The 26,209-nt window shown below is 41.3% G+C and overlaps 1 protein-coding gene across 1 annotated transcript; it reads left to right on the top strand.

Moving 5' to 3' along the window:
* Positions 1 to 98: 98 nt before the first annotated feature.
* On the top strand, positions 99 to 26,207 carry LOC141903199 (dynein beta chain, ciliary-like). The gene is made up of 48 exons (XM_074791245.1): positions 99 to 679; positions 1,222 to 1,412; positions 1,540 to 1,729; positions 1,853 to 1,952; positions 2,041 to 2,252; positions 2,501 to 2,734; positions 2,848 to 3,015; positions 3,106 to 3,222; positions 3,302 to 3,636; positions 3,729 to 3,855; positions 3,942 to 4,197; positions 4,421 to 4,665; positions 5,280 to 5,612; positions 6,082 to 6,336; positions 6,643 to 6,812; positions 6,888 to 7,110; positions 7,568 to 8,173; positions 8,818 to 9,063; positions 9,224 to 9,448; positions 9,775 to 9,993; positions 10,670 to 10,822; positions 11,321 to 11,554; positions 11,928 to 12,220; positions 12,561 to 12,717; positions 12,807 to 13,069; positions 13,158 to 13,389; positions 13,759 to 13,953; positions 14,035 to 14,245; positions 14,492 to 14,768; positions 15,103 to 15,559; positions 16,143 to 16,448; positions 16,563 to 16,730; positions 16,816 to 17,055; positions 17,424 to 17,585; positions 18,102 to 18,725; positions 18,816 to 18,977; positions 19,126 to 19,359; positions 19,606 to 19,866; positions 20,219 to 21,823; positions 21,961 to 22,254; positions 22,474 to 22,667; positions 23,057 to 23,333; positions 23,545 to 23,772; positions 23,965 to 24,276; positions 24,429 to 24,671; positions 24,757 to 24,945; positions 25,029 to 25,422; positions 25,511 to 26,207. The coding sequence occupies exons 1-48, from the start codon at positions 323 to 325 to the stop codon at positions 25,732 to 25,734; spliced, it is 13,398 nt and encodes a 4,465-aa protein (XP_074647346.1). The 5' UTR covers positions 99 to 322; the 3' UTR covers positions 25,735 to 26,207.
* Positions 26,208 to 26,209: the final 2 nt, after the last annotated feature.

Here is a 26,209-nt window from a genome sequence, read left to right as displayed (position 1 = left end):
TAATCAGTACTGTTCACACCGATTTGTGCTGCCATCTGCAACAGGATCGTTATGGTTCAACAATTACAGTTTACGTTGGTTACCACGGGCAACCGAGTTCCAACAGTACACAAGACAGTACAGAGCTGGGCCGGGGAGAAGTCGGCAGTATTACCGTTGATTTCTGCAATAAATCCCGTCGATAAACTAAGCAAGCGGCTCTAAATAATGAAGATAGACAGCTAGAGAACGTCTAGAATAAATTGATAAGTAGAAGAACTGTTAAATTCGCTGATATTTCTTGTTTTTTTAACGGGCGCGAACCGTGTGAAAAGAAATAAAAATGGCGAACGAGTTGGAATTGAACGATAATCGGGTGGAATTTATCGCCGATTATGCGTTAAAAACGTTCAAACTAAAAGCGGACAAATGGACGAAGATGTACAGCGTCGATGAAAACAAACAGCTTTTCATGGACTTTTTCGAAAAGAATGACATTCCGAAACTTCTCGTCGTTGCCACGGCATCCGGCGGTTTGTCGGTTCAACACGATTGGCCGACGCAGTTGAAAAATAAAGCGTGTTATTTCATCAAAAAGAAGAAAGAAGCCGTTGGTAAAGATATGAATTTCCGAACGTCGATGTTATACGGTGATCTCGCCTATTCGCCTGTTGATCAGCTTTCAGCCTTTGTCGATGAGGTAGGACCCAAGTTTGAATTCTAGTCTCTAGAGAACATTGACTAGATAAGTTTTAATCAGGACTAATTGCTATGACTATGTGTGTCTATGAAAATGATTCAAACAGAGTAAAAGTTAGGGTCTTTTTAAGAGGCTATTACTTAAGGGCTAGACCTAGTTCTATTTTTAACCTAAACCAGCTGAACTATTGAGTTAACCCCTAGCAGTTAGAAATTATGGCCAGACTTGGCTCAAAACTTACGGCCACAAGACCAAATTCACCGGTTGTAAATAAGAGTTAAAAACTCTTCTCTTGATTTAAAAGAAGTTCATTTTCGATTAGTTAAACTAATAGAGTAAACTATTGTCAAATATTTGCTTTCGTTGCTAAATGTGAATGTTTTCAATGAGGACAACATTAAAACTTCAGCATTTCAACTTCTTCGGAAAACTTGACCTATGTCTAAAAATTGACCCCTGGTGTTCGCGCGAGTCGACCTTTTTTGTTGATGGTTCTATGCCTTTCTTTTAGTGATAAATGAAAACTGATATTAATTTTTCAGGTATTGGTTCCATTGTTATCTAATGAACGTAATCACGAGCAATGGCCGCATGTTGTATCGCAGGATGTTTTACGTCACGTGCACAATTTAAAGAGTAGCGTATACGTCGTTGCTGGTCAGGTGAAGGGTAAGACATTGTTACCGTTACCCGTCGGAGCTGAGAAAGTCGAACAACAAGAACTCGAAGAAAAGTACGTAAAATAAAGACTTCGTTCCGACTAGATTTTTCTGACTTATTGTCGAGATGAGTTATGACTTAATCGATAGTTTTTATCAGAAATTTATCAAAATTAGTTATCGTCATTTTTCTCGTTATAGGCCAGAAACTTACGACCGAAATTTGGTGCACTCGATAGAATCGGTTATAATCGAATGGACCCATCAGATCAGAGATGTGCTCAAACGTGATTCAGCGCAGCCATTACTCGAAGGACTCAATCCTACGCCATTCGTCGAAGTACAATTCTGGAAAGCCAAGATGGAAAATCTTGACTGCATTTACGACCAGGTATTAAAGTCATTTTCCTTTTCAGGCAGTTTTTGTCTAATCTAGCTGAAATTTGTGGGGGAAATTCTGATAATTCTGTGACTTATCAAATTCAACGAATTTCTGCTTTTCGATCTGTTGCAGCTCAGGGATCCAAAAGTGCGAAAAATGGCTGAACTTCTTGAGCGTACCAACAGTAGTTATTTCCCTTCGTTCAGAAATATTTTCAGAGATGTAGTTGAAGGTAACTAAATCTCGAGATTATCCGCAAAACAAAGATATTCCAATTTCGGTATATTCATTGCGTATGTTTGTTTTTCTTCAAATTTTAGCTTTGACCGAAGCTCAAGACATCAACATTCACTTGAAGCCGATGCAGTGTCAGTTCGAAGATTTGGAACAGGCAGATTTCGGCGATTGTCAACCGTTCATCGATCCTCTGATGCATACATTATGTCTGGTGTGGTCTAATAGTAAATACTATAATACACCCGCTCGTATTATTGTGCTCTTACAAGAAGTCTGTAATCTATTCATAAACGCTGTAAGTACCTGTCATCTTCAATGAGTCTTCCTCTGACCAGTATCACAGTCATGGATTAGATCAATGACTTCCAGAACCCGACTTGGGTAATTAAGGCCTTGTCATACAAATGAAGACCATTCGAGCTATGACTGTAAAGGGCCCTCCTTAGACTATCCATCAAAAAGAGTTCATTGATTTAGAATAATGCCTCGGTCATACGGCAAATGTTTGGCAAATGTTTCATCTTCATTTACTTAACTTTATAGTGCACGAACTTCCTCGAGCCGCAAGAATTGTTCAAGGGAGAAATCGAGGAAACGGCTGAAAAAGTGCAACAAGCTTACAAAGTGTTACAGTACTTCAAGAGTTCGTACGAAACTCACCGCGCGAAACTCACCGAATATTTCAAAGACGGTAACGAGCCGAAAGAATGGGAGTTCGCGAACCCTCTCGTATTCGCGAGATACGATAAATTCATGGAGCGAGTCGCGACTGTTAATGTAAGTTCTTCATAAAATTCATTCTCTGAAAAGTTCGATATCGATGGTGAAATACGTTGTCGATGCCAGTTGCTGTCATATGTCTATAGTTTGCTTCGTTATATTATTTTCAGGAACTGTTTGACACCGCGATGGAATTCATGAAACTGGAAAAGGTTGAATTCGGCGGAATTAAAGGAAAGATGCTTAGTGCGCAAGTTGTTAGTATTTTCGACGAGTTTAATGAATTGTATAAAGTATTCGCTGAAAGCACCTACGATTGCATGGATCCTAAAGATGATGTAAGTTCAACTCGACCCTTTAGAGCCAACCGGTTTATATTTTTATGCTGTTTTCTCAAAATTTTTGCAAAATCTTAATTTTTGTTGCAGGCGTTCATCAAAGACTACGATAATTTCAAAAGCCAGATCGCTGATTTAGACCGACGTCTTGGAGCTATTGTCTGTCAAGCTTTTGACGATTGTTCCGGCCTTGAATCTATATTCAAAGTAAGTTCTCCAATAAACGAGTCTTGTACCTGACCCCCTTAGCCGCTATTATTCGTTACTCATTATTTCTCTGTTTCAGTTGTTAGATATCCTCGGTTCGCTAATCGAACGAACCGTAATTAAAGACGACTTCGACAGTCGATATCCGTCGATCGTGATATTGATGGACTCCGATTTGAACCAAGCGAAAATGATCTACGACCGATACATGCAAGAAACGAAAGATCACGGCCGCCCGCGATCGCATAAAAACATGCCGAACGTCACCGGCGGGTTGAAATGGTCGCAGGAGCTGCGTGATCGGATCACCGTGCCGATGGGTAGTTTTAAACATATCGAACATCCGTGCATGGAGAGTAAAGAGGCGAAACTCGTTTACGAGAAATACGACGAGATGTTAGAATTACTCGGCAAGTAAGTATTACGCGAAATCATCCGCAATTCGTCGCAAAAAGAAGCAAATTGTATTGAAAAATGATGGAACTTTGTTACGATTAATTTTTCAGGTACGATATTGGAATATTTGATGAATGGGTCGCTAGCGTAGATGAAGCGTGTTCGTTCAATTTGGCTCAACCGCTGATTACGAGAAACGAAGAAAATAAACTCATCTCTGTCAACTTTGATCCGCAGGTAATTTCTGAAAAAGTGAAATCTATAACGCGTCTAATCACCCGTATTTTCACGACTAATTTTTCGATTTTATGATCTGTTGACAGTTAGTCGCCGTGCTACGCGAAGTGAAATATCTCGATATCCGTCAATCGGAAGATATTCCGGCGAGCGCCTCGGAGATGTATTCGCGTAATGAAACGTTGCGTCAATACGTCGCTAATCTCGACCTCACCGTGCAGTGGTACAACCGCGTACGCGAGACCGTTTTGGAGGTCGAATTCCCGCTAGTCGAAGGTCAACTGGAGGAAATCGATATCAAATTACAGCAAGCCGAACAATCTCTGAACTGGAATGGTGAAGGTTAGTCAGTAACTTTGTATTCAAGAACCTAATAAGCCTCAGAAACCATTTCCACACACACCGATTACTTTAAGAAAGATGAAAGAAAGAGAATTCTGTCTATAAGAATTGAATTTGTAATTACTCATGCTCAAAAATATGACTTAACTCAATTGACTTAACTTTTGAGAACGATTTTGATATAATTGTTGTCTAAATGTGGTAACTGTCCATTAATATGCAGGTGTTTGGGAGTACATCCAAGCAACGCGTGATCTAGTACACGATCTGGAAATGCGCGTGCAGAAAGCTAAAGACAACGTGGAAAAGATTCAAACGATCATGGCCACGTGGAGCAAACAGCCGTTATTCGAGCGTAAAGAAAGTAAACACGATTCATTGATGAATCTGGACGATCGAGCCGAACGTCTGAATCGACGTTACACGGAAATCAGACAGAACGGCGAAAAGATTCACGCGTTGTTAAAGGTCAGTTATTCTTCAGTATCTTTATTGACCAGGATCCAGTTCCACAGTTGTGAGTTAAAGTTAAGTCTGAGTTAAAATTAGTTCATTTTCACTGAGTTAACTCAGAACCAAATCTTAACACAGAACTGTGGAACTGGGTCCTGGACCCTCTAGTGAGTACACCTGTGTCAGGATTAACCCTTTCAGTGCATCTACACCATGGTGCAATGTATGAATTGGCGATGGACTTTGCTAGTACACCGCATCCTGGTGTATTAAAGTTGTAATTAAACATTGGTATGCCTGTTTAAAAAATGCACGGGGATGGATTTTCCCTCCAGGGGCCAGTTGCTCGAAGGTTGGTTAGAGTTAACCAGTGGATAGTTGACATAGTGATAATAAAAACTTAACTGTTACTATGGTATTTATCCACTGGTTATCGTTAACCAACTTTTGAGCAACTGGACCCAGTTCCACAGTTGTGAGTTAGAGTTAACTCTTGAGTTAAGATTAGTTCATTTTCAATGAGTTAACTCAGGGTCAAATCTTAACTCCGAACTGTGGAACTGGACCCAGCTGTTTAAGGAAGTCAGGGCTGAAAGTCATGATTACATACGTGTTATCAATTTCTTCAGGAAAATCTCGAATTCTTCAAAGCGGACAGTAACAGCGATGTTTGGAAGGCGTACGTCGATTACGTCGATGAAATGGTAATCGAAGGATATTTCTATACGATCCACTGCAGTTTGAATTTCTTACTGGAGAACACCGAAGTGAAACAGATCGCCGACCCGTTGTTCGTCGCTCATCTCGAACTACAAGTTCCGGATATGGTGTTTTTACCGTCGCTCGATTACGGAGTAGCAGACGGATTCTACGATCTCGTCGACGGTATCGTCGGCGATATTTACAAACAAGCTTCGTTGATCCCGCGATTAGCGGCTCATAGCGGTCACGAACATTATCAGGTACGCAAAGCAAAGTGGTTTTGTTTTTCCCAAGTTGCAAGTGGAACCTATTGAGTTGAAATCGTTCATTTTCAGCTATTCTAATTCTATATAATGATAGACAATAGATATTATTTATAAAGTACAGGTATCCTATTTGATTTCATCCTAGTTCAAATACGTGCTCCTCGAGCAAAAATTGAGACTGTAACGTAACTCACAAGTGTAGAACTGAATTGTGTCCAAGGATCGCATTGATCAATGTTGGAATATTAGTGACAATCTCAATGAAAGTTGGTTTCAGTGAAAAAGTGAACGTTTAATTCAATTGAAGAAAATCCACAATATGAAAAAAAACTTCAAGTGTATTTGACGTTTTGACTCAATTCCACGAGCTATTTTCAAAACTCTTTATGTCGTTTGTTTTTCTTCACTGAAACTTGTTGCTGTTCGTTTTCCGTTGCTTCATTACATGTTGCGTCCATTTCAGCCCGATTTAGAAGAGATGGACGATCTCTCCGAAATGAGACAAGAATTAATGGATCGCGTTCAGAACGTGATGAACAAAGCGTGCGAATATAGAAACTCGTTTGATAATTACGCGTATTTGTGGGTCGACGATCGAAACGAATTCATGCGTCAATTCTTGTTGTATAACCACGTATTAACGACCGAAGAAATAGAGGCTCACGCCGAGGACGGGGTTCCTGAATCACCTCCAACACTCGAACAATTCAAAGAACAGGTAATTATTTCATCTTCACTACCCTACCTTCTTCAGAGACCACTTTGAATTCAAACTGAAGAATCCCCTTAGTTACTTCAGCAATAGCTTAGTCAGGTTTCAATTTACTGGTAAAACCAATCTAATATTTTGTCTTTATAGCCACAATGTTGGCTACTTGAGTCAAATTCTAAGACTTCCTACCTTCGTATTGAAACTGGTTCCGTCTGCTCTTGTCGTATTACGATGTTTGGCTTCAGTTCACCCACATCATTCTTCAATAAGCCACCTACATATTTATCATGTTTTTTTCTCATTGAAATTCAGATCGACGCGTACGAGAAGATCTACGAGGAAGTCGAAACGTTGGAATATATGACTTTGTTCGAATCATGGTTCCAAGTCGATTCGAAACCGTTCAAACAAGCGTTACTGAACATCATCAAACGTTGGAGTTTCATGTTCAAACAACATCTCATCGATCACGTCACTAATAGGTACGTTATATTCACTTACCAGGGCTGCATTTCGCGTCAAGATGGATGAAATTATGTTCTATGTTCGTGTTTCAGTTTGAATGAACTGGGTGAATTCATTAAGACAGCTGATAAGGGTTTAACGGCTCATATCGAGGAGGGCGAATACGACGAACTCGTCGCCGTCATGGGTCATCTTATGGCCGTTAAAGATCGCCAAGCGACCACCGACGAAATGTTCGAACCTTTGAAACAGACGATCGAACTTCTGAAGACTTACGAACAGGAAATGCCCGAAGAAGTTCATCTTCAGCTACAGGTAAGAAAAGATATTGATTTATTTTCACTGCTAAGGCTTTGAACGTTTTGTAACCGCTTGTTTGGGGTAATACATTGATTTTCTGTAGGCCTGCGTTCTATTCTGAGTTGTTATCTGTACAGCTAAGTTTCTCATGCAGATCACTATTAAGCCTTGAACTGGTCTTTCTACTTGTCGCTTTGGTGAATACAGTTCTTTTATACACAATATAGTCTACTGGGAGTTTAAAGGCTTAAACCAAGTAGTGATTTGTGTGGAGAATGAAGAAATGATAACAGATTTTCAACAGACCGCGCACCATTGCATAAAACTTCATGTGAAATACTCTGACAATCCTGCAATTTCATTGGTTGAAGAGAATTCACTTGGCTATAAAAGCCTACGCAGCACCTTGGTCTGTCAGAATAATCATATATACATGAATAGTGTATGAACTTGTAATGTTTATGTTGTTTAGGAACTGCCGGAGCAATGGAACAACACAAAAAAGATCGGTATCACAACCAAACAGCAGGTGGCGCCACTACAAACATCGGAGGTGTCGAACATTCGACGAAAGTCGGCGAACTTCGACGTGCGTCAAATCGAATTCCGCGAAAAATACCGATCGATCGGTCCGTTCTTTTACACGTGCGAAAACCCGTACGAGCAACTGGACTCGAATCACCGAGCGATCATGTCGATGGAACGCGAGATGGCCGCGTTACTCGAATCGGCCAGTCTGTTCGAGGTGAACGTACCCGACTTCAAACAGCTGAAACAATGTCGCAAAGAAATCAAAATGTTGAAAACGCTGTGGGATTACGTGTTCATCGTGCGTACGTGTATCGACGACTGGAAGAAAACGCAATGGATGGAAATCAACGTCGAACAAATGGAAATGGACTGTAAGAAATTCGCGAAGGACATTCGCACGTTGGATAAAGAAATGCGAGCGTGGGATACGTACACGGGCGTCGAGAGCACCGTTAAAAACATGTTGACGTCGTTACGAGCCGTCGGAGAGTTACAGAATCCGGCAATCAGAGACAGACATTGGCAACAACTGATGCAAGCTACAGGGGTGAGTTACTGCGTTATATTATAACCGGCGTATTTTGAATTGAGATTCCGAGAAATTCATCGGTCAATATTTTTCTCAACAGGCAAGATCAGCTGGGGTAAATTTCTTCTTTAAGAAATACTGTTTTGTTTTCTTTGGAACAAAATTTTTAATTTCAAAGTGTTATTCGTTCGTTTATTTTCCGCGATAAATAATCGATGATCTTGTTATGTTTATTAATTAACACTGAAGGCTGTAGATCGACAGGTATGTTTTATATAACAGCACTTGTTTATGGCATGAAATCTCATTCAGTTTCTCATTCTCATGAGAATTGTCGACATGTACAAAGGATTTTCCCGATCGACGAAAAATATACGCAATCGTATTTTCGGATCACTGCGTCACGTGAACTGGTTTGAAACCTTTTTTCACTGTATACACCACTCGTTTCATGTTGTTATTGAATGACTTGACACAATTCATATCATCATTTCACTGTGAATTGAATTTCATCTTGTTTGTACTGAATGAATGAGTTATAAATCTGTGTCACCGTTTGAATTATAAGTCCCGCATTCAGACTAGCGACTAGCATGCTTGTAACTATCCAGTAAACAATATTCAGTATTGTAACTATGAATGTTTGTGTGTGTATCCGGTAGGTGCGATTCTCGATGGACGACGACACGACGCTCGCCGATCTGTTGTCGCTGAATCTGCACGAATACGAAGAAGAAGTACGAAACATCGTCGACAAGGCCGTTAAAGAGATGAGCATGGAGAAAGTACTGAAAGAGTTGGACGTCACGTGGGCTACGATGGAATTCGAACACGACAAACATCCGCGAACTCAAATCACGTTGCTGAGGACGAGTGAAGAGTTGATTGAAACTCTAGAGGATAACCAGGTTAGTTCTATAAAGACACCTGGGCCCAGTTCCACAGTCGTGAGTTGAAAATGTAATTTTAACTCTAACTCAGAACTGTGGAACTGGATCCAGGCACAATTCAGTTATAACCACTACGACGTTTTGATTATTTCTAACCCTTGTGTAAAATTTGCTTCAGGTACAACTGCAAAACATGTTGACGTCGAAATTCATCGCGCATTTCCTCGAAGAAGTTACCGACTGGCAGAAGAAACTGTCGACGGCCGATCAAGTGATCACGATCTGGTTCGAAGTACAACGAACGTGGTCCCATCTGGAGAGTATTTTCATCGGTTCCGAGGATATCCGAAATCAGCTGCCAGAAGATTCGAAACGATTCGATAATATCGATAATGATTTCAAGGTTAGTAACGATATATCGTAATCTGGATCCGGATCTGCTTTTTGATCTAGAGAACTGAAATTCATTGTTCATCCCAGATTGTGGAACTGGATTGTTATTCAAAAATCAAGAGATACAGTTAAACCTCCCTTAATAAACGCCATTTGTGCTTTGTGCTTCATTGTCGGGGATTCAGAGGAGAATACTAGGTGTTGTCTCGGTGTTGTCGTACGAGACCAGACCCTCCCTGTAGTGAATTTTGAGTCACACTTTTCGCTCGGTCCCACAAGTGTTCACTGTATGGATGAATGTAAGATGTTAATTGGTTTGGTTGTGTGTTTATTCAGGAACTCGTCAGCGAAGTTGAAAAAACTACGAATGTCGTCGACGCCACAAACAAACCGAACCTGTACGACAGATTAGAAGCCGTACAATCGCAGTTAGTACTGTGTGAGAAAGCGTTGGCCGAATACCTCGAAACTAAACGTCTCGCGTTCCCGAGATTCTATTTCGTTTCGGCCGCCGATTTGCTCGATATTCTGTCGAACGGAAACCAACCGGACCAAGTAAGTGATGCGTCAATGGTTTTATAAAATCTGGACGGACGAGCGATATTTGAAGTATTGTTATTGTTACGATGCAATAAGTGCACATTTGTAGAGAGATCATCTTTCCAGTAATCAAAACCTTCACTTCTTTCTGCCCTGAAAAACTTTACAAAAAATGCACGGAATTGACAGAAAAGTTTTCCGTAACGTACGAATATATGCAGCCTGCCCCTCTCAAATCTCTGACCTCAGTAGAATATTTGCTTGCGCCTGCAGTTTATATATTTCTCTCAAAAATCAGTCAAAATCACACGGCTCGGTGAGTAAATTATCAACACGATATAAACGCATGTGCAATATATATCTATGTGTCGCGCACTAGAAATTCATCGAACATAAAGAGAATAAGCACCGATATTTTTCCGTGTAAAATGTTTTATGATGCATGAATTGTACCATGGTATCACACACACATGAGAACATTTTCGGAAACATTTATAGCAACTTTTGCATGAGTCTAGATACTTTCTGCATGTATATAGATGTCATCGGGATTATGAAGCCGTACCCAGCTGTACCTACGTGTAAAATTCAATAACAAATTATCGCAAATACCGGTGGTATTGACATTTCGATGTTGAGATATACGTTGATACTACTTTGATAACCAGGGATATTCTGTTTATTTATTTAGGTGGCTCGTCATTTGACGAAGTTATTCGACAGTATGGCTGCGTTGAAATTCGAGGAAGATAGCGAAGGAAATCCGACTAAAGTAGCGGTCGGAATGTACAGTAAAGACGGCGAATACGTTGATATGAGTTATCCATGTGACTGTACTGGACAGGTACGTAGCATCGGAACAACGCGGAGTCCCGACTGACTCTCGACGCACACGACTGACTCCGATGAAATAAACCGTATCCCGCTGACCTAACCCTAGCCAGCGATGCTATTCTGGTACAGTTACTAGGATAGTATCTGGAACTGTTTTTGCAGTCGTTTCAGTTCGGGGGCTGTTCGAAAAAAAAAACTGACCACGCGAATTACGGTTTATTTTCCATCGTCGTATTAGATTAAACGATGTAGTTTGAGTCGCTCTAACTGTAGTTAATCTCTATGGTTATCACTTGCTATATTGTTGTTATTCTAAAGTACGGATACAGTTGTGTGCTAAATGAAAGCGCGTAATTTCACATTTTTCGTCGATTGATTTTGCTCGATTTGAAACGTGTGATCGAGCTATGCTACAATTCATAACACTGACATACTTTTTTCAATTTATTCGAATTTATTTTTTTGATTTGCTCAGTTTTTGTATAATTATTTCTTTCCGTCTCGGTAGGTGGAAGTCTGGTTGAATCGATTGTTGGACGCGATGAAAGAAACCGTTCGTCATTATTTCACCGAAGCCGTCGTCACGTACGAAGAGAAACCACGAGATCAATGGTTGTTCGATTATCTCGCCCAGGTGGCGCTCTGCGGTACGCAGATCTGGTGGACGACCGAAGTGAATATCGCTTTCGGACGTCTGGAGGAAGGTTACGAAAACGCGCTCAAAGACTACAGCAAAAAACAGGTATGTAACAATGTCTTGGAGAACTTGAGATAAAGCTGCAATTTATCTTAATCCGTAAAAGCTTTGACAGATCATTAGAAAATTTTGCATAGTGTCCTATGGGACGCTCAATTTTTCTAATCGCCTTGCATGAATCAAACATGCCTAATTTCTAATCAGCGGTTACTAATTTTGGCGATTCAGTTTTTAAATTCAACCATAGGTTAATTCTATCTGGCCGGTGATTCGCCATTTGTATCACAAGCTCAAAAGCTTAACTAGCTTACAGAGCTGACAACTATTCCCAATTTTCAAGTGATACCTTCAGGTTAAAAATGATAGTAAGTCCATTCTCCGGTGATCTCTGAATTTGTTTCAACGGTCGTTATTGTAGATTTCGCAGTTGAATGCGTTGATTACGATGTTGATCGGTAAACTAACGTCCGGCGACCGTCAGAAGATTATGACGATCTGTACGATCGACGTGCACGCGCGAGACGTCGTCTTGAAAATGATTCAACACAAAGTCGAGAGTTCGCAGGCGTTCATGTGGCTCGCTCAATTACGTCATCGCTGGGACGATAACGATAAAGATTGTTTCGCGAACATTTGCGACGCTCAGTTCCGATATTCGTACGAATATTTGGGTAACACCCCTCGTTTGGTCATAACACCCCTTACTGATAGGTAAGCTAGAGTGCCTGGTCCTGGTTCTATAGTCCAGGGGCCGGTTGCTCAAAAGTTGGTTAGAGTTAACCAGTGGATAGTTGATATGGTGACAATTGAAATTTCATTGTTACTATGGTATTTAACGGCCGGTTATCTTTAACCAACTTTTGAGCAACTGGCCCCTGGTTCTCATTTATAAAATCTTAAGCAATTAGAATGATTGATTAATAGTTTGATGACTATTAGTTATAGTTTGATGACTATTAGTTATAGTTTGATGACTATTAGTTTGTTTAATTCCTCAAGTCAGAATGTGTTGTTTTACCGATATTAAGATAATGTATTTTTTTATTTTTAGGTGCTATATCACATTGACTCAATCTCTTCATTTGATTATGAGCGGTGCTCCGGCCGGACCCGCCGGTACTGGTAAAACTGAGACTACGAAAGATTTAGGTCGTGCCCTCGGTATTATGGTGTATGTGTTCAACTGCTCCGAACAAATGGATTACAAGGTACGCAATTACATTGTTTTATGAATAAAACGAAGAAACCAGAGTTAATTGTCGGATTTCTCAGAATTGTGTTTGTATGTTTATTACAGTCTTGCGGTAATATCTACAAGGGTTTAGCTCAGGCGGGTGCGTGGGGTTGTTTCGACGAGTTCAATCGAATCTCCGTAGAGGTGTTGTCCGTCGTGGCCGTTCAGGTGAAATGTATCCAAGACGCGATTCGCGACAAGAAGAAGATATTCAATTTCCTCGGCGAGGAGATCAAGATGATTTCGTCGGTCGGTATTTTCATCACGATGAACCCCGGTTACGCCGGACGTACAGAGTTACCAGAAAATCTGAAAGCTTTATTCAGGTGAAATAACGCATCTATATCAAACATCGCGCTCAATCTTTGTGCATTCGTCATTTCTTAATGAATAATTTATTGTCATTGTTTACAGACCGTGCGCTATGGTTGTGCCTGATTTCGAGCTGATTTGTGAGATTATGTTGGTGGCTGAAGGTTTCCTCGACGCTCGTCTGCTAGCCAGGAAATTCATCACCCTGTACACGTTGTGTAAGGAATTGTTGTCGAAACAGGATCATTACGATTGGGGTCTTCGCGCGATCAAATCCGTGCTCGTCGTCGCCGGTGCGTTGAAGAGAGGTGATCCGGGACGTCCTGAAGATCAGGTGTGTAATCACCGTTTACGAATCTTGCTTGCCCCAGTTTTGATGACTTAGACATGTAAATTATCTCTGAGTATCAAATTCTCAAAAGAAGATCTCATAATCGATACACGACATCCCAGTTTTTATCCCTGAGAGAAGATTAGCTGCTTGTCTTTTGAACAGAAATTTCTTGTTAGAGTCTAGATTTGCCCATGGGTTTAACAGTTAAACCTCAACATTTGATAAATCAGTTCCTGCTCCGTGCTAAAGGCCTTCGATAGGTCAAACGATAATCTTTTAGATACACCAGTCGTCCAGCATCTTATTGAACGATATTTTGTATTTCTCTCAACTTATCGTCAATGAAACATGATTTCTACTATTTACCAGGTGTTGATGAGAGCTCTTCGTGATTTCAACATTCCGAAGATCGTTACCGATGATTTGCCCGTATTTATGGGTCTGATTTCCGATCTGTTCCCGGCTCTCGACGTACCCCGTAAACGAGATCCCGAATTCGAGAAGAACATCAAACAAGCGACGCTCGACAAGAAACTGCAACCGGAAGACAGTTTCGTTCTCAAGGTAAGAATTAGCCGATTCGATGAACGAGAGGAAAGTGAGAAGTAAATGAAATTTTTTTTTAAATTAATTTTAAATTTTCAGGTCGTGCAATTGCAAGAATTGTTCGAAGTACGTCATTCGGTGTTTATTGTCGGTAATGCCGGTACCGGTAAAAGTCAAGTGTGGAAAACGTTGTTCAAAACGAATCAGAATCTGAAGAAGAAACCGGTCGCCGTCGATTTGAATCCGAAAGCCGTCACTAATGATGAACTGTTTGGTATTATTAACCCAGCCACTCGTGAATGGAAGGACGGTTAGTGTTTTATATATGATCAGACTCGTTCTATCAAGTCTCAGGGTGGCCACCTACCTGGAAAATTAAATTGGTTGTGGGTTAAGTTCGCTGAGAGTTTTGACTAAAATTCTTCATTTTCAAATTCGAACACTAAAGATTTGATTGAGAATCTAATTCTAACCATCGACTGTGGAAATGTGAGTCTTTAGTTTGCACAAATTATTGCTTACAATTACGGATGTTATTATTTTCTAATTTATAAAGGTTTGTTCTCGACGATTATGAGAGATATGGCGAATCTAACGGGCGACGGACCGAAGTGGATCGTTTTGGACGGTGACATCGATCCTATGTGGATTGAATCGTTGAATACCGTGATGGACGACAATAAAGTGTTGACGTTAGCCAGTAACGAACGTATCGCTTTGACCGCTCAGATGAGATTGTTATTCGAGATCAGTCATCTGAAGACTGCCACGCCTGCTACTGTCTCGAGAGCCGGTATCCTCTACATCAATCCGGCTGATCTTGGCTGGAATCCGTAAGTATCCACCATTTCCACTGTTTTATCTCAAATTGACAGTCACAGTAGCAATTTTGTCGACTGAATCATTTGCCAAGACAAGGTTCGATTTAAGATCAGTTTAACCCAATCTTGAATCCAATCTTAAAACCTGTAAATTTTGAAGGTTAACTTGTTTAGAGCTTTCGCTACAAATAGCTTCATCAGGTGAACTGATGTACTATGCACTGGCTCCACAACTCGAATCCTAAAAACTGAAATATCTTGCCCATATTTCTACCATACTCTTTATACCAAAGTCGTATAATCTTCCTTCATCTTATGCCAAAACGTAACCTGTTTAATATTACAGATATGTAACGAGTTGGATCGATACTCGTGAAGTGCAGTCAGAGAAAGCTAATCTAACAATTCTGTTCGATAAATACGTGCCGACCTGTCTGGAAGTGATGCGCACTCGATTCAAGAAAATTACTCCGATCGCCGAAGTCAGTCACATTCAGATGTTGTTGTTCTTGTTGGAGGTGATGCTTACGCCGGAGAACACTCCTCCGGATTGTCCGAAAGAGCTGTACGAATTATACTTCGTGTTCTGTTGCGTGTGGGCGTTCGGAGGATGTACGTTCCAGGATCAGCTCGTCGATTATCGCGTCGAGTTCACGAAATGGTGGACGACCGAGTTCAAAACGATCAAATTCCCGTCGCAGGGAACCGTGTTCGATTACTTCATCGACGAGGAAACGAAGAAATTCGAACCGTGGACGAAGAGAATCATGAAGTTCGAACTCGACCCTGAACTTCCCTTACAGGTAAAATAAAATACATCGCGATACATTCTGTTTGAATCCCTTATGAAAAAAAGGAAATTCTTAATCTCGGATTTGAAATGTTCTCTTTTCGTATCGTAAAACGCTTCTTGATCGGATCAGGATTTTCTCAAAGAAACCAAAAAAGATACAAAGAATAGTAAAAAACCGAAACGACCGGAAATCTGTTTACAGGTGTCTTACGGCTAGCTTCAAAACAACACATCAGCGCATGTTTCAAAAATATCATAACATACACATTATTTTGAATGGAAATCTGGGCTTATCAATTTTGCTCATTCGCAATGAGTTGTAAAAAGCATGAAATGATGCATGTTTACATATAGGACTTATATTTTCACAATTGGAAAAAGCTTTTTGAAACAGCATTAGAAGCTATGCTCCCTCTCTCCGTAGTGAGCAATAAAGTTCTTTGAAATTATGCGCAAAGCACGCAAAATGTTAACTTAGTTTAATGAGTAAACTTAATAGATGTAATGAGGAATTTGTGAATGGCATGATAAAAAAGCTTTGTGGATGTTTTAAACGTTTGTTTATTCATGAACTTTGCGATTGTTATTTCTAGGCTGCTCTTGTACACACGGCGGAGACGACGCGAATCCGATACTTCCTCGACAAACTCATCGAGAAACGTCGTCCGATCATGCTCGTCGGTAACGCCGGTACCGGTAAAACCGTACTGTTACAGGATAAACTGAACGCTCTATCGGAGGACTACCTGATCGCTAACGTGCCGTTCAATTTCTACACGACGTCCGAAATGTTGCAACGCGTACTCGAAAAACCGCTCGAGAAAAAAGCCGGTCGAAACTTCGGTCCTCCGGGAACGAAATCGCTTATCTACTTCATCGATGATATGAATATGCCCGAGGTAATTAATTTCCTGAAAATGCTGTTTAGAAAAGATGCCTGATATTTACAACGCGACCAAAGAGCTTGAGAATATTTTTCTCAACGATTCATACGAATTTTCTTACTATTCTAGGTGGACAAATACTTCACAGTACAGCCGCATACGTTGATTCGACAACATCTCGATTACAGTCATTGGTTCGACCGTTCTAAACTATCGTTGAAAGAAATTCATAATACGCAATACGTAGCCTGCATGAATCCAACAGCCGGTAGTTTTACTATCAATCCACGTTTACAGGTAAATTACATCAATTCTTCGAGATATGTTTGTGTCAATTGTGAACAACATTTGATGCTGATATTTTTTTTTTGTTTTATTCTAGCGACATTTCTGCGTGTTCGCATTGAGTTTCCCGGGTCTCGACGCGTTGTCTACCATCTACACGTCCATTCTTTCGCAACATTTGGCGATGAGCGAAGTTTTGTCGAATATCCAAAAACTGGCGCCGACTTTGATCCAAGCGGCGTTAACTCTTCACAACCGAATGGCTTCGTCGTTCTTGCCTACTGCCATCAAGTTCCACTACGTGTTTAACTTGAGAGATCTGTCCAATATCTTCCAGGTATATAAGACATACTGAGAGGTGCATCTCTCCTTGATATAGAAACGAAGAAAAAGAAAAAATTCAAAAATTAGGGATTTTTAGACAAAAGTTTGGCCTATTAAACGTATTGGTGTTACATCAGGGCTGGGTTTTATAGATGCGGAAACAAAGTAATACCTGGGAACATTTTGAAATTTGTCAGTTGTAACCAAGGTTTCTGATTGTTACTATGGTGGGTGTCATCCAGATCGAGGATTTATCCCTAGGGATTACTTTGATTCTTGGTCTATGAAACCAGGCCCTGGATTCTTAACCAACTATTAAGTTTCATAGTTTTGCAGTTTTGCTGTCATGTAAGTGACTCGTGATTTATGTTTGTAATTCAGGGAATGTTGTTTGCTACCAATGAATGTATCAAACAACCGACTGATCTGGTGAGATTGTGGATGCACGAGGCCGAACGAGTTTACAGAGATAAACTCATCGACGAAAACGATATGGAGAGTTTCGATAAACTCATTAAAGACGTTACGAAAAAATCGTTCGAGGTTAGTGACTATAAGACTCCCATTAGCCCCCGCCCGGAACAAATCCTTGAGAAATCGATTTTATTTTATCTAACATAACCTCTTTCGGTTCTATTTTATTTTCTTTCCTCTCGGTTCATAATTATTAGCCAGACAATCCCGATGAGGCAGACCTCGAAAATAATGACGTTAAAAAACTTGTTAGATTAGAGGAAAAGGTTGATTTATTTATTAAGTTGTACTGATTTTTTTTCGCTCACAATTCTCTTCATCACGATCGGATAGGATATATATTCATTTTACACCAGTTTTGTTTATCATTTCAAATCATGAGAAACAAATAGATTTGCATGTTCGGGGTGTAGCAAGCATGATATTAATATCTTTTATGAATTTTGGTTTGTTTTTTTTAGCTTCATCAAATATTTTACGAGCAAAATCTCAATTTCCTTTTTTCTAAGATTTTAGGGTCTTTAGAAAGCACGCGAGAACATCAGTTAGCTTAGAATGATAACATTTAGACCGTTATTATTTTAGGATATGGCTGAAGACGTGTTGTTCGCGCGACCGATGATCTACAGTCATTTCTCGTCGGGAATCGGCGAGCCTAAATACTTAACGGTCGAAGGCTGGCCCGAATTGACGAAAATCTTGACCGAAGCTCTAGACGGCTATAACGAAATCAACGCCGCTATGAACCTGGTTCTGTTCGAAGACGCCATTCAACATATCTGTCGAATCAACCGTATTTTAGAAAGTCCACGCGGTAACGCTCTCCTCGTCGGTGTTGGTGGCAGCGGTAAACAAAGTTTATCCCGATTAGCCGCTTCGATCAGCAGCTTGGAAGTATTCCAGATAACGCTACGAAAAGGCTACAGCATTCCAGACTTGAAATTGGACTTGGGAGCGTTGTATATGAAGGCGGGAGTGAAGAATATCGGAACAGTTTTCCTGATGACGGATGCTCAGGTCGCTGATGAGAAGTTCTTGGTGTTGATTAACGATTTGTTAGCGTCGGGTGAAATTCCTGATCTGTTCCCGGACGACGAGGTCGAAAATATCATCGGCGGCGTTCGAAACGAGGTGAAAGGTCAAGGTCTTCAAGATACGAGGGAAAATTGCTGGCGATTCTTTATCGATAGAGTCCGTCGTCAACTGAAGGTAAATTCAAACATTTTGAGATTTTCTGCAAAAATTCAGAATTTTCTGTACAACCGCGATCACATTTTGTTATCTTATGAATGCTTTTAGGTTGTGCTTTGTTTCTCGCCGGTCGGTAACACTCTGAGGGTACGCGCTCGTAAATTCCCTGCCGTCGTTAACTGTACGTGTATCGATTGGTTCCACGAATGGCCAGAAGAGGCGCTGGTGTCTGTCAGTTTACGGTTCTTGCAAGAGGTTGAGTTGCTCACAGTAAGTAACAGTCTATTTGAATGATTAGCACTTATTACCTATGAAACATGAAGGGATTCGTTTGATACTCAACTAAGAGTTGAATCTAAATTTGGAATCGCTCGATCCTGGAATTCGTCTAATACGCATATTTTTTCATCTCTTTCAGCCGGATCTGAGAGAATCGATTTCCGAATTCATGGCTTACGTGCACAAATCAGTGAACGAAACGAGCGTAGCGTATTTACAAAACGAAAGACGATACAATTACACGACTCCGAAATCATTCCTCGAACAGATTGCGCTGTATCACAATCTACTGAAACGTAAACACGCCGAGCTCATGCAAAAAATGCAACGTCTCGAGAACGGTCTTCAAAAACTGAAAAGCACCGCAGCACAGGTAAGGGAAAACTTCAGCCCCAGTGCCAGATTCAAAGTCAGGCTTGATTAAGTCTTAAAACAGGTCTTAAGTTGTTAAATTGGCTATAGAACTAACATGGTCTTATACTAAGGGTCCTGGTCCAAGATAGGATACATCTGAAATTTAGAACAAGTGGGTTGAATAATAAAGATCTTAAATGCCACAATTTTATTTAATTCATTTGTTCGATATCGTGAGGTTCCTATTCAATGATGTAATTCACAGGTCGACGACATGAAAGCTAAACTCGCGGCTCAAGAGGTTGAACTCGCTCAGAAAAACGAAGACGCGAATAAACTGATTTCAGTCGTCGGAGTCGAAACTGAGAAAGTGTCGAAAGAGAAAGCGATCGCCGATGAGGAAGAGAAGAAAGTCTCGATCATCAACGAAGAGGTCTCGAAGAAACAACGCGATTGCGAGGCAGATTTAGCGAAAGCTGAACCGGCTTTGATCGCCGCTCAAGAAGCTTTGAACACTCTGAACAAGGTAATAATGGTCATGATGTTGTTAGGATATGCATCAGTCGATCAGCCGTGTGCCACAAAAAGGAGTCACTCCTAAATCAATTTGATAATGATTTTTATGAACTAAGATTTGACTCATTTAAAATGAATTGATTGTAACTCAACTCAACTGTGGAGCTGGATCCTGGTGACTAAGATTAATGAAGATTAGCTGAATTAATCAAGAAATTAAATCAAACTTGCGTATCCAGTCATGACTTGTATCCAAATATATGGCTGAATGCTGAATATGGCCTGGGTTTACAACTGACCGCTATTGATTTTATGAAATTGGATAACATTTAACATCGATGAATTAAACTTATCATTTACAGAATAATTTGACAGAGTTGAAATCGTTCGGTTCTCCACCGGCAGCTGTAGTGAACGTAACGGCGGCCGTCATGTGTCTGATGGCTCCGGGAGGTAAAGTACCGAAAGATCGTAGCTGGAAAGCGGCGAAAATCATGATGGCGAAAGTCGATCAGTTTTTGGACGCGTTGATCAACTACGACAAAGAGAACATTCACGAGAACTGCCGTAAAGCGACGCAAGCGTTCTTAGTCGATCCGGAATTCAACGCCGATTTCATCCGCGCCAAATCGGCAGCCGCTGCCGGTTTGTGTTCGTGGGTCATTAATATAATGATGTTCTACGACGTTTATTGCGAAGTGGAACCGAAGCGTATCGCTCTGAATCAGGCCAACGCCGAATTATCGGCCGCTCAAGAAAAACTGGCGTCGATCAAAGCTAAATTAGAATCGTTGGAGGCGGCTTTGAAGAAGTTGACGGACGAATTCGAACGCGCGACCGGAGAGAAATTGAAATGTCAGCAAGAAGCGGAGAATACGGCGCGTACGATCGAGTTAGCTAATCGATTAGTCGGAGGTCTAGCTTCAGAGAACGTACGTTGGGCTGAATCGGTCGGAGAATTCCGTAAACAAGAAGTAACTCTACCCGGTGACGTGCTGTTAACGACTGCGTTTATATCCTACGTCGGTTGTTTCACTAAGCAATATCGTCTCGATCTGATGGAGAAATGTTGGATGCCGTTCCTCGCCGCGCAGAAGAATCCGATTCCGATCAGCGGAGACGTCGATCCTCTCGGAATGTTGACGGACGACGCGACGGTCGCGACCTGGAATAACGAAGGTCTACCGAGCGATCGAATGTCGACGGAGAACGCGACGATTCTAACCAACGCCGAAAGATGGCCGCTGATGATCGATCCTCAGTTGCAGGGCGTCGTCTGGATAAAAAATCGTTACGGCACGGCGTTGAAAGTGGTACGTCTCGGACAAAGAGGATACCTCGACGCGATCGAACGCGCCGTTTCCAACGGAGACGTCGTGCTCATCGAGAACATCGGCGAAAACGTCGATCCCGTTTTAGACCCGATTCTCGGACGTAACACGATCAAGAAAGGTCGCGCGATCAAAATGGGCGACAAGGAGGTCGAGTACAACCCGCAATTCCGTTTAATTCTACACACGAAACTCGCTAATCCTCATTACAAACCAGAGATGCAGGCGCAAACTACGCTGATTAATTTCACCGTAACGCGAGACGGTTTAGAAGATCAATTGCTCGCCGCTGTCGTCAGTAAGGAGCGTCCGGATTTGGAGAAACTGAAATCCGAGTTGACTCGTCAACAAAACGAATTCAAAATCACGTTGAAAGAGCTGGAAGATTCGCTGTTAGCTCGCCTGTCGGCGGCCGAGGGTAATTTCCTCGGCGACACGGCCCTGGTGGAGAATCTCGAAACTACGAAGAGTACGGCGGCCGAGATCGAAGAGAAGGTCGCAGAGGCGAAGGTAACGGAAGTGAAAATTAACGAAGCGAGAGAGTTGTATCGACCGGCTGCGGCGAGGGCTTCGCTTCTTTACTTCATCCTTAATGATTTGAATAAGATCAACCCGATGTACCAGTTCTCGCTGAAGGTAAGAAAATCTCATTCATTTACGCTGCAATTGTCTAGATTTGTTCGCTGGTCGAGCTAAAAGCAAAATTCGTTCTTTCGTTCTAACTGCTCGAAATAAACAAAGTCGATCTAGATGGTCTAATGATCTAATTTCAGGCGTTCAGCGTAGTATTTGAGAAAGCTATCGATCGAGCGGAACCGGCTGAAGAGGTGAAAGTACGAGTTGAGAATCTAATCGATTGTATCACATTCTCCGTGTTTATATATACGTCGCGAGGTCTGTTCGAGAAAGACAAGCTCATTTTCACCGCTCAGATGGCGTTCCAAGTTTTACTGATGAAAAAGGAGGTCAACGCCGTCGAACTGGATTTCTTACTTCGGTTCCCGTTCGTTCCTAACTTAACCAGTCCGGTTGATTTCCTCAGTCACCTCGGTTGGGGAGGAATTAAGGTAAGAAAACATCGTGTCATTGCGACATTCAACAACTTTTGAAAAATCTAGGCGGAGTTTCAAAGATGTGGGAGAAAATAACCTATGAACAAATTCTGAAATTCTGTCAGTTAAAACCATGATTTTCCATTGTTCTAGGATGGGCTTCTTACACATGTTGATGATTTCCCCCTAGACGTAATCTTGATTTTTTTCACCGGGTAATTCTGTATATTACAGGCTCTGTCGAACATGGACGAATTCCGTAACTTGGATCGCGACATCGAAGGCTCGGCGAAACGATGGAAGAAATTCGTCGAAAGCGAATGTCCGGAAAAAGAGAAATTCCCGCAAGAATGGAAGAATAAGACATTGCTGCAGAAACTGTGTATCATGAGAGCTCTGCGTCCTGATCGTATGAGCTATGCCATCACGTAAGCATCTCAACTGTCATATTTATGGTATTGATACCATATACCATGTAGGCATTGACGCTTTGTTCGCGTTCCCTTAATTTTGCAGCCTCTTACCTCTCCAGCCTTTTAACAGTTTACAGACCAGTTTGAACGATAAAGTCACAGAATCATCTCTCAGTTAAATCATATTATCTGAAGTCGTTTGGCAGACGTGCGTTTGTGACATTCCCTACCCGACCCTCGCCGTTATATTCACTCACGCTATCAAAAGACAGCTCAAAGACATTTATGTTCATATCATCACCAGTTTCTGGAGAGCGCCTTTGACAAGCGTTCTACTAATTCACGAGGCGCTATACGAATTCGTAATCCTATCCTATCTTATGAAATCTCATACACTATTTCAGCGATTTCGTGGAGGATAAACTGGGTAAAAAGTACGTAGAAGGTCGTAGTGTGGAGTTTGCGAAATCGTACGAGGAATCCGGACCCGGAACGCCCATATTCTTCATTCTGTCCCCCGGTGTCGATCCGTTAAAAGACGTCGAAGCTCTCGGCAAAAAACTCGGTTTCACGAGCGACGATAAGAACTTCCACAATATCTCATTGGGTCAAGGTCAAGAGATTGTAGCCGAACAGGCTATGGATTTAGCGGCTAAAGAAGGCCATTGGGTCGTGTTACAGGTAAATGTTAGATCTTCCTTGGCCACAGATGAATTCAGCTAGATTCTACTAAAATTCTAGGTCAGTTGCTCTAAAGGCTGGCTGGTGTGCAACTATAAAATTGAAACTGTAATGTTGAGCAGCTCTTCTTTGAACATCTCTTTCTTTTCATATTTGAACACTGATCAACAATTGGACGCTGAGCCTATATCCCACATATTTTGTTTTATAGAATGTACATTTGGTTGCGAAATGGTTGGCGACATTGGAGAAGAAACTCGAGCAGTACAGCGAGGAAAGTCACGAAGCGTATCGCGTTTACATCAGTGCCGAGCCAGCCGGGGACCCTGCCTACCACATCATTCCTCAGGGTATCCTCGAAACAGCGATCAAAATCACTAACGAACCGCCGACAGGAATGCACGCTAATCTACACAAAGCTCTCGATAACTTTAACCAGGTAATAACCCTTATCTTTAAATCTTTCCTCGGGGAGAAGTGACATAGCCACGAGGCGCTCCGAAGTATCTTCCAGACTGACGAACTCAACCATCCATGTGTACCTAAACATAAAGCATCTTACCCAGTGGCACTAAGTCACTGTGTGAAATGAGTGTTTTCAGGACGTTAATTATCATATTTGTTATTGTAGGATACATTAGAGATGTGCGCTCGTGAGGCAGAGTTTAAATCCATTCTGTTCGCTCTGTGTTACTTCCACGCTGTCGTATGCGAGCGACGTAAGTTCGGCGCGCAGGGTTGGAATCGTGTTTACCCGTACAACACCGGTGATCTGACGATCAGTATGAACGTGTTGTATAACTATCTGGAAGCCAACGCTAAAGTGCCGTGGGAAGATCTGAGATATTTGTTCGGTGAGATTATGTACGGAGGTCACATCACCGATGATTGGGATAGACGTCTGTGTAGGACTTACTTAGAGGAATACATGCACCCTGATATGGTAGGTTTCTCAGCTGTCTTCTTATGAGTCGATATGAACATGAGAAGATTTTTGTTTAAGAATCCCAGTTATTTCGAATGTTAACTTTTAAATAAGCTCCTGTTTAACGTGTTTCATTTAGAAAATTAATGTACCCATTTTATGTTTAACAGTTGGATGGTGAACTGTATTTAGCTCCTGGTTTCCCTATTCCACCAAACTCTGATTACAAAGGCTACCACAACTACATCGACGAATGCCTGCCTCCTGAGAGTCCGTACCTGTACGGACTGCATCCGAATGCCGAAATCGAATTCTTGACCAGTAAATCGGACAACTTGTTCCGAACGGTGTTCGAAATGCAGCCACGTGATGCCGGAGGTGACGGTGGCGGTGGAGTCAGTCGCGAAGAAAAGGTAAATTTTGCTGAATCCGGTTTTTTGGAATTTCATCCGTCCATCGCGTTGTAAATTCTAAATAAAAACCGTCGTCATTTTTCAGGTGAAACAAATATTGGACGACATCATGGAGAAATTACCGGACGAGTTCAATATGCTGGAAATCATGGGTAAAGTAGCGGTTGAAGAAAGAACTCCGTACGTCGTCGTCGCGTTCCAGGAATGTGAACGTATGAACGGTTTAACATCGGAAATCAGACGTTCGCTGAAGGAATTAGATCTCGGTCTCAAGGTAAAATTTAAAGCAAATGAAATACTCTTCTGAAAGTTGAAATTGATTTAGATGGTATAAAAATGTATCCTTTTCCATTTTAGGGTGAATTGACTATCACTGCTGATATGGAAAGTCTTTCGAATTCTCTGTTTTTGGACACAGTGCCGGATAGCTGGACCGCACGAGCTTACCCGTCGCTTTACACGCTCACCCTGTGGTATACCGATTTACTACAACGCGTGAAAGAATTAGAATCGTGGGTGTCCGACTTCCAGCTACCGGCTGCCGTCTGGCTGGCGGGATTCTTCAATCCGCAATCATTCCTCACGGCCATCATGCAGCAGATGGCGCGTAAAAATGAATGGCCCCTCGACAAAATGTGCTTACAATGCGACGTCACTAAAAAGAGCCGCGAAGATATGGCCGGACCACCGAGAGAGGGCGCTTATGTGCACGGTCTGTTCATGGAAGGAGCTCGCTGGGATATGCAAACCGGTACGTAATCGTCGATTTAGAATTGAGAATCGATTTCATATCCGGAGATTTTCTAAGTTTTTACGAAGAGTTATATTCAATTTTGTAGGTATGATCGCCGAAGCTAAGCTGAAAGATCTGACGCCCGCGATGCCGGTTATGTTCATCAAAGCGATACCCGTCGATCGACAAGAAACGAGAAATATCTACGAGTGTCCCGTTTACAAAACGAAACAACGCGGTCCGACGTTCGTCTGGACGTTCAATCTGAAAACGAAAGAGAAGCCCGCTCGATGGATACTCGGTGGTGTTGCGCTTATACTTCAAACCTAATCAATTCCGTCCAAGAGAACGTCAGACTATTGTAGACAAATTCTTCGTGTAATTTCCTTATATCAATCTTTACTTTTGATAGAACCTTTGATTGACGAGTTATTCTATAATTGCATATTTCAGATAAAAGACTATTCTCTTCGGTTTGAAAGCCAAAAATAAAAACAGAATAACTTTTTGAAATGAAAACTATTTTTTATTGAATAGGTATAAAATTCATTAGGAATAATTATTTATATTTCATGCGCACGACTAACTAGCCGTGCATTTATCATTTATTTTTTACACGATATAATTTTTTTTCAACGACACAAAATCCGTCCTGAATAGATGTTTAGTTATCAACTGAAAAGTATGATTGTAATTAAGAACTGTGGAATGTTTGTACGTGTATGAAGAAGTTGAAGTTAAATTTATTGATAATTATATTTTCTATTGTTCTTCTTTTTTTTTAGTCTAAAATGCATGCTGCATA

Source organism: Tubulanus polymorphus, chromosome 4 (genome assembly GCF_964204645.1).
Source record: "Tubulanus polymorphus chromosome 4, tnTubPoly1.2, whole genome shotgun sequence".
NCBI lineage: Eukaryota > Metazoa > Nemertea > Palaeonemertea > Tubulaniformes > Tubulanidae > Tubulanus > Tubulanus polymorphus.
This window is presented reverse-complemented; position numbering and strand designations above follow the sequence as displayed.

What these genes read in the sequence shown, in the direction of transcription:
- LOC141903199 (XM_074791245.1), top strand. Translation starts at nt 323, where the DNA reads ATGGCGAACGAGTTGGAATTGAACGATAATCGGGTGGAATTTATCGCC. An exon ending in AGCGAGTCGCGACTGTTAAT is followed by an intron (nt 2,735 to 2,847) that starts GTAAGTTCTTCA and finishes TATTATTTTCAG; the next exon opens with GAACTGTTTGACACCGCGAT. An exon ending in AGATTCACGCGTTGTTAAAG is followed by an intron (nt 4,666 to 5,279) that starts GTCAGTTATTCT and finishes CAATTTCTTCAG; the next exon opens with GAAAATCTCGAATTCTTCAA.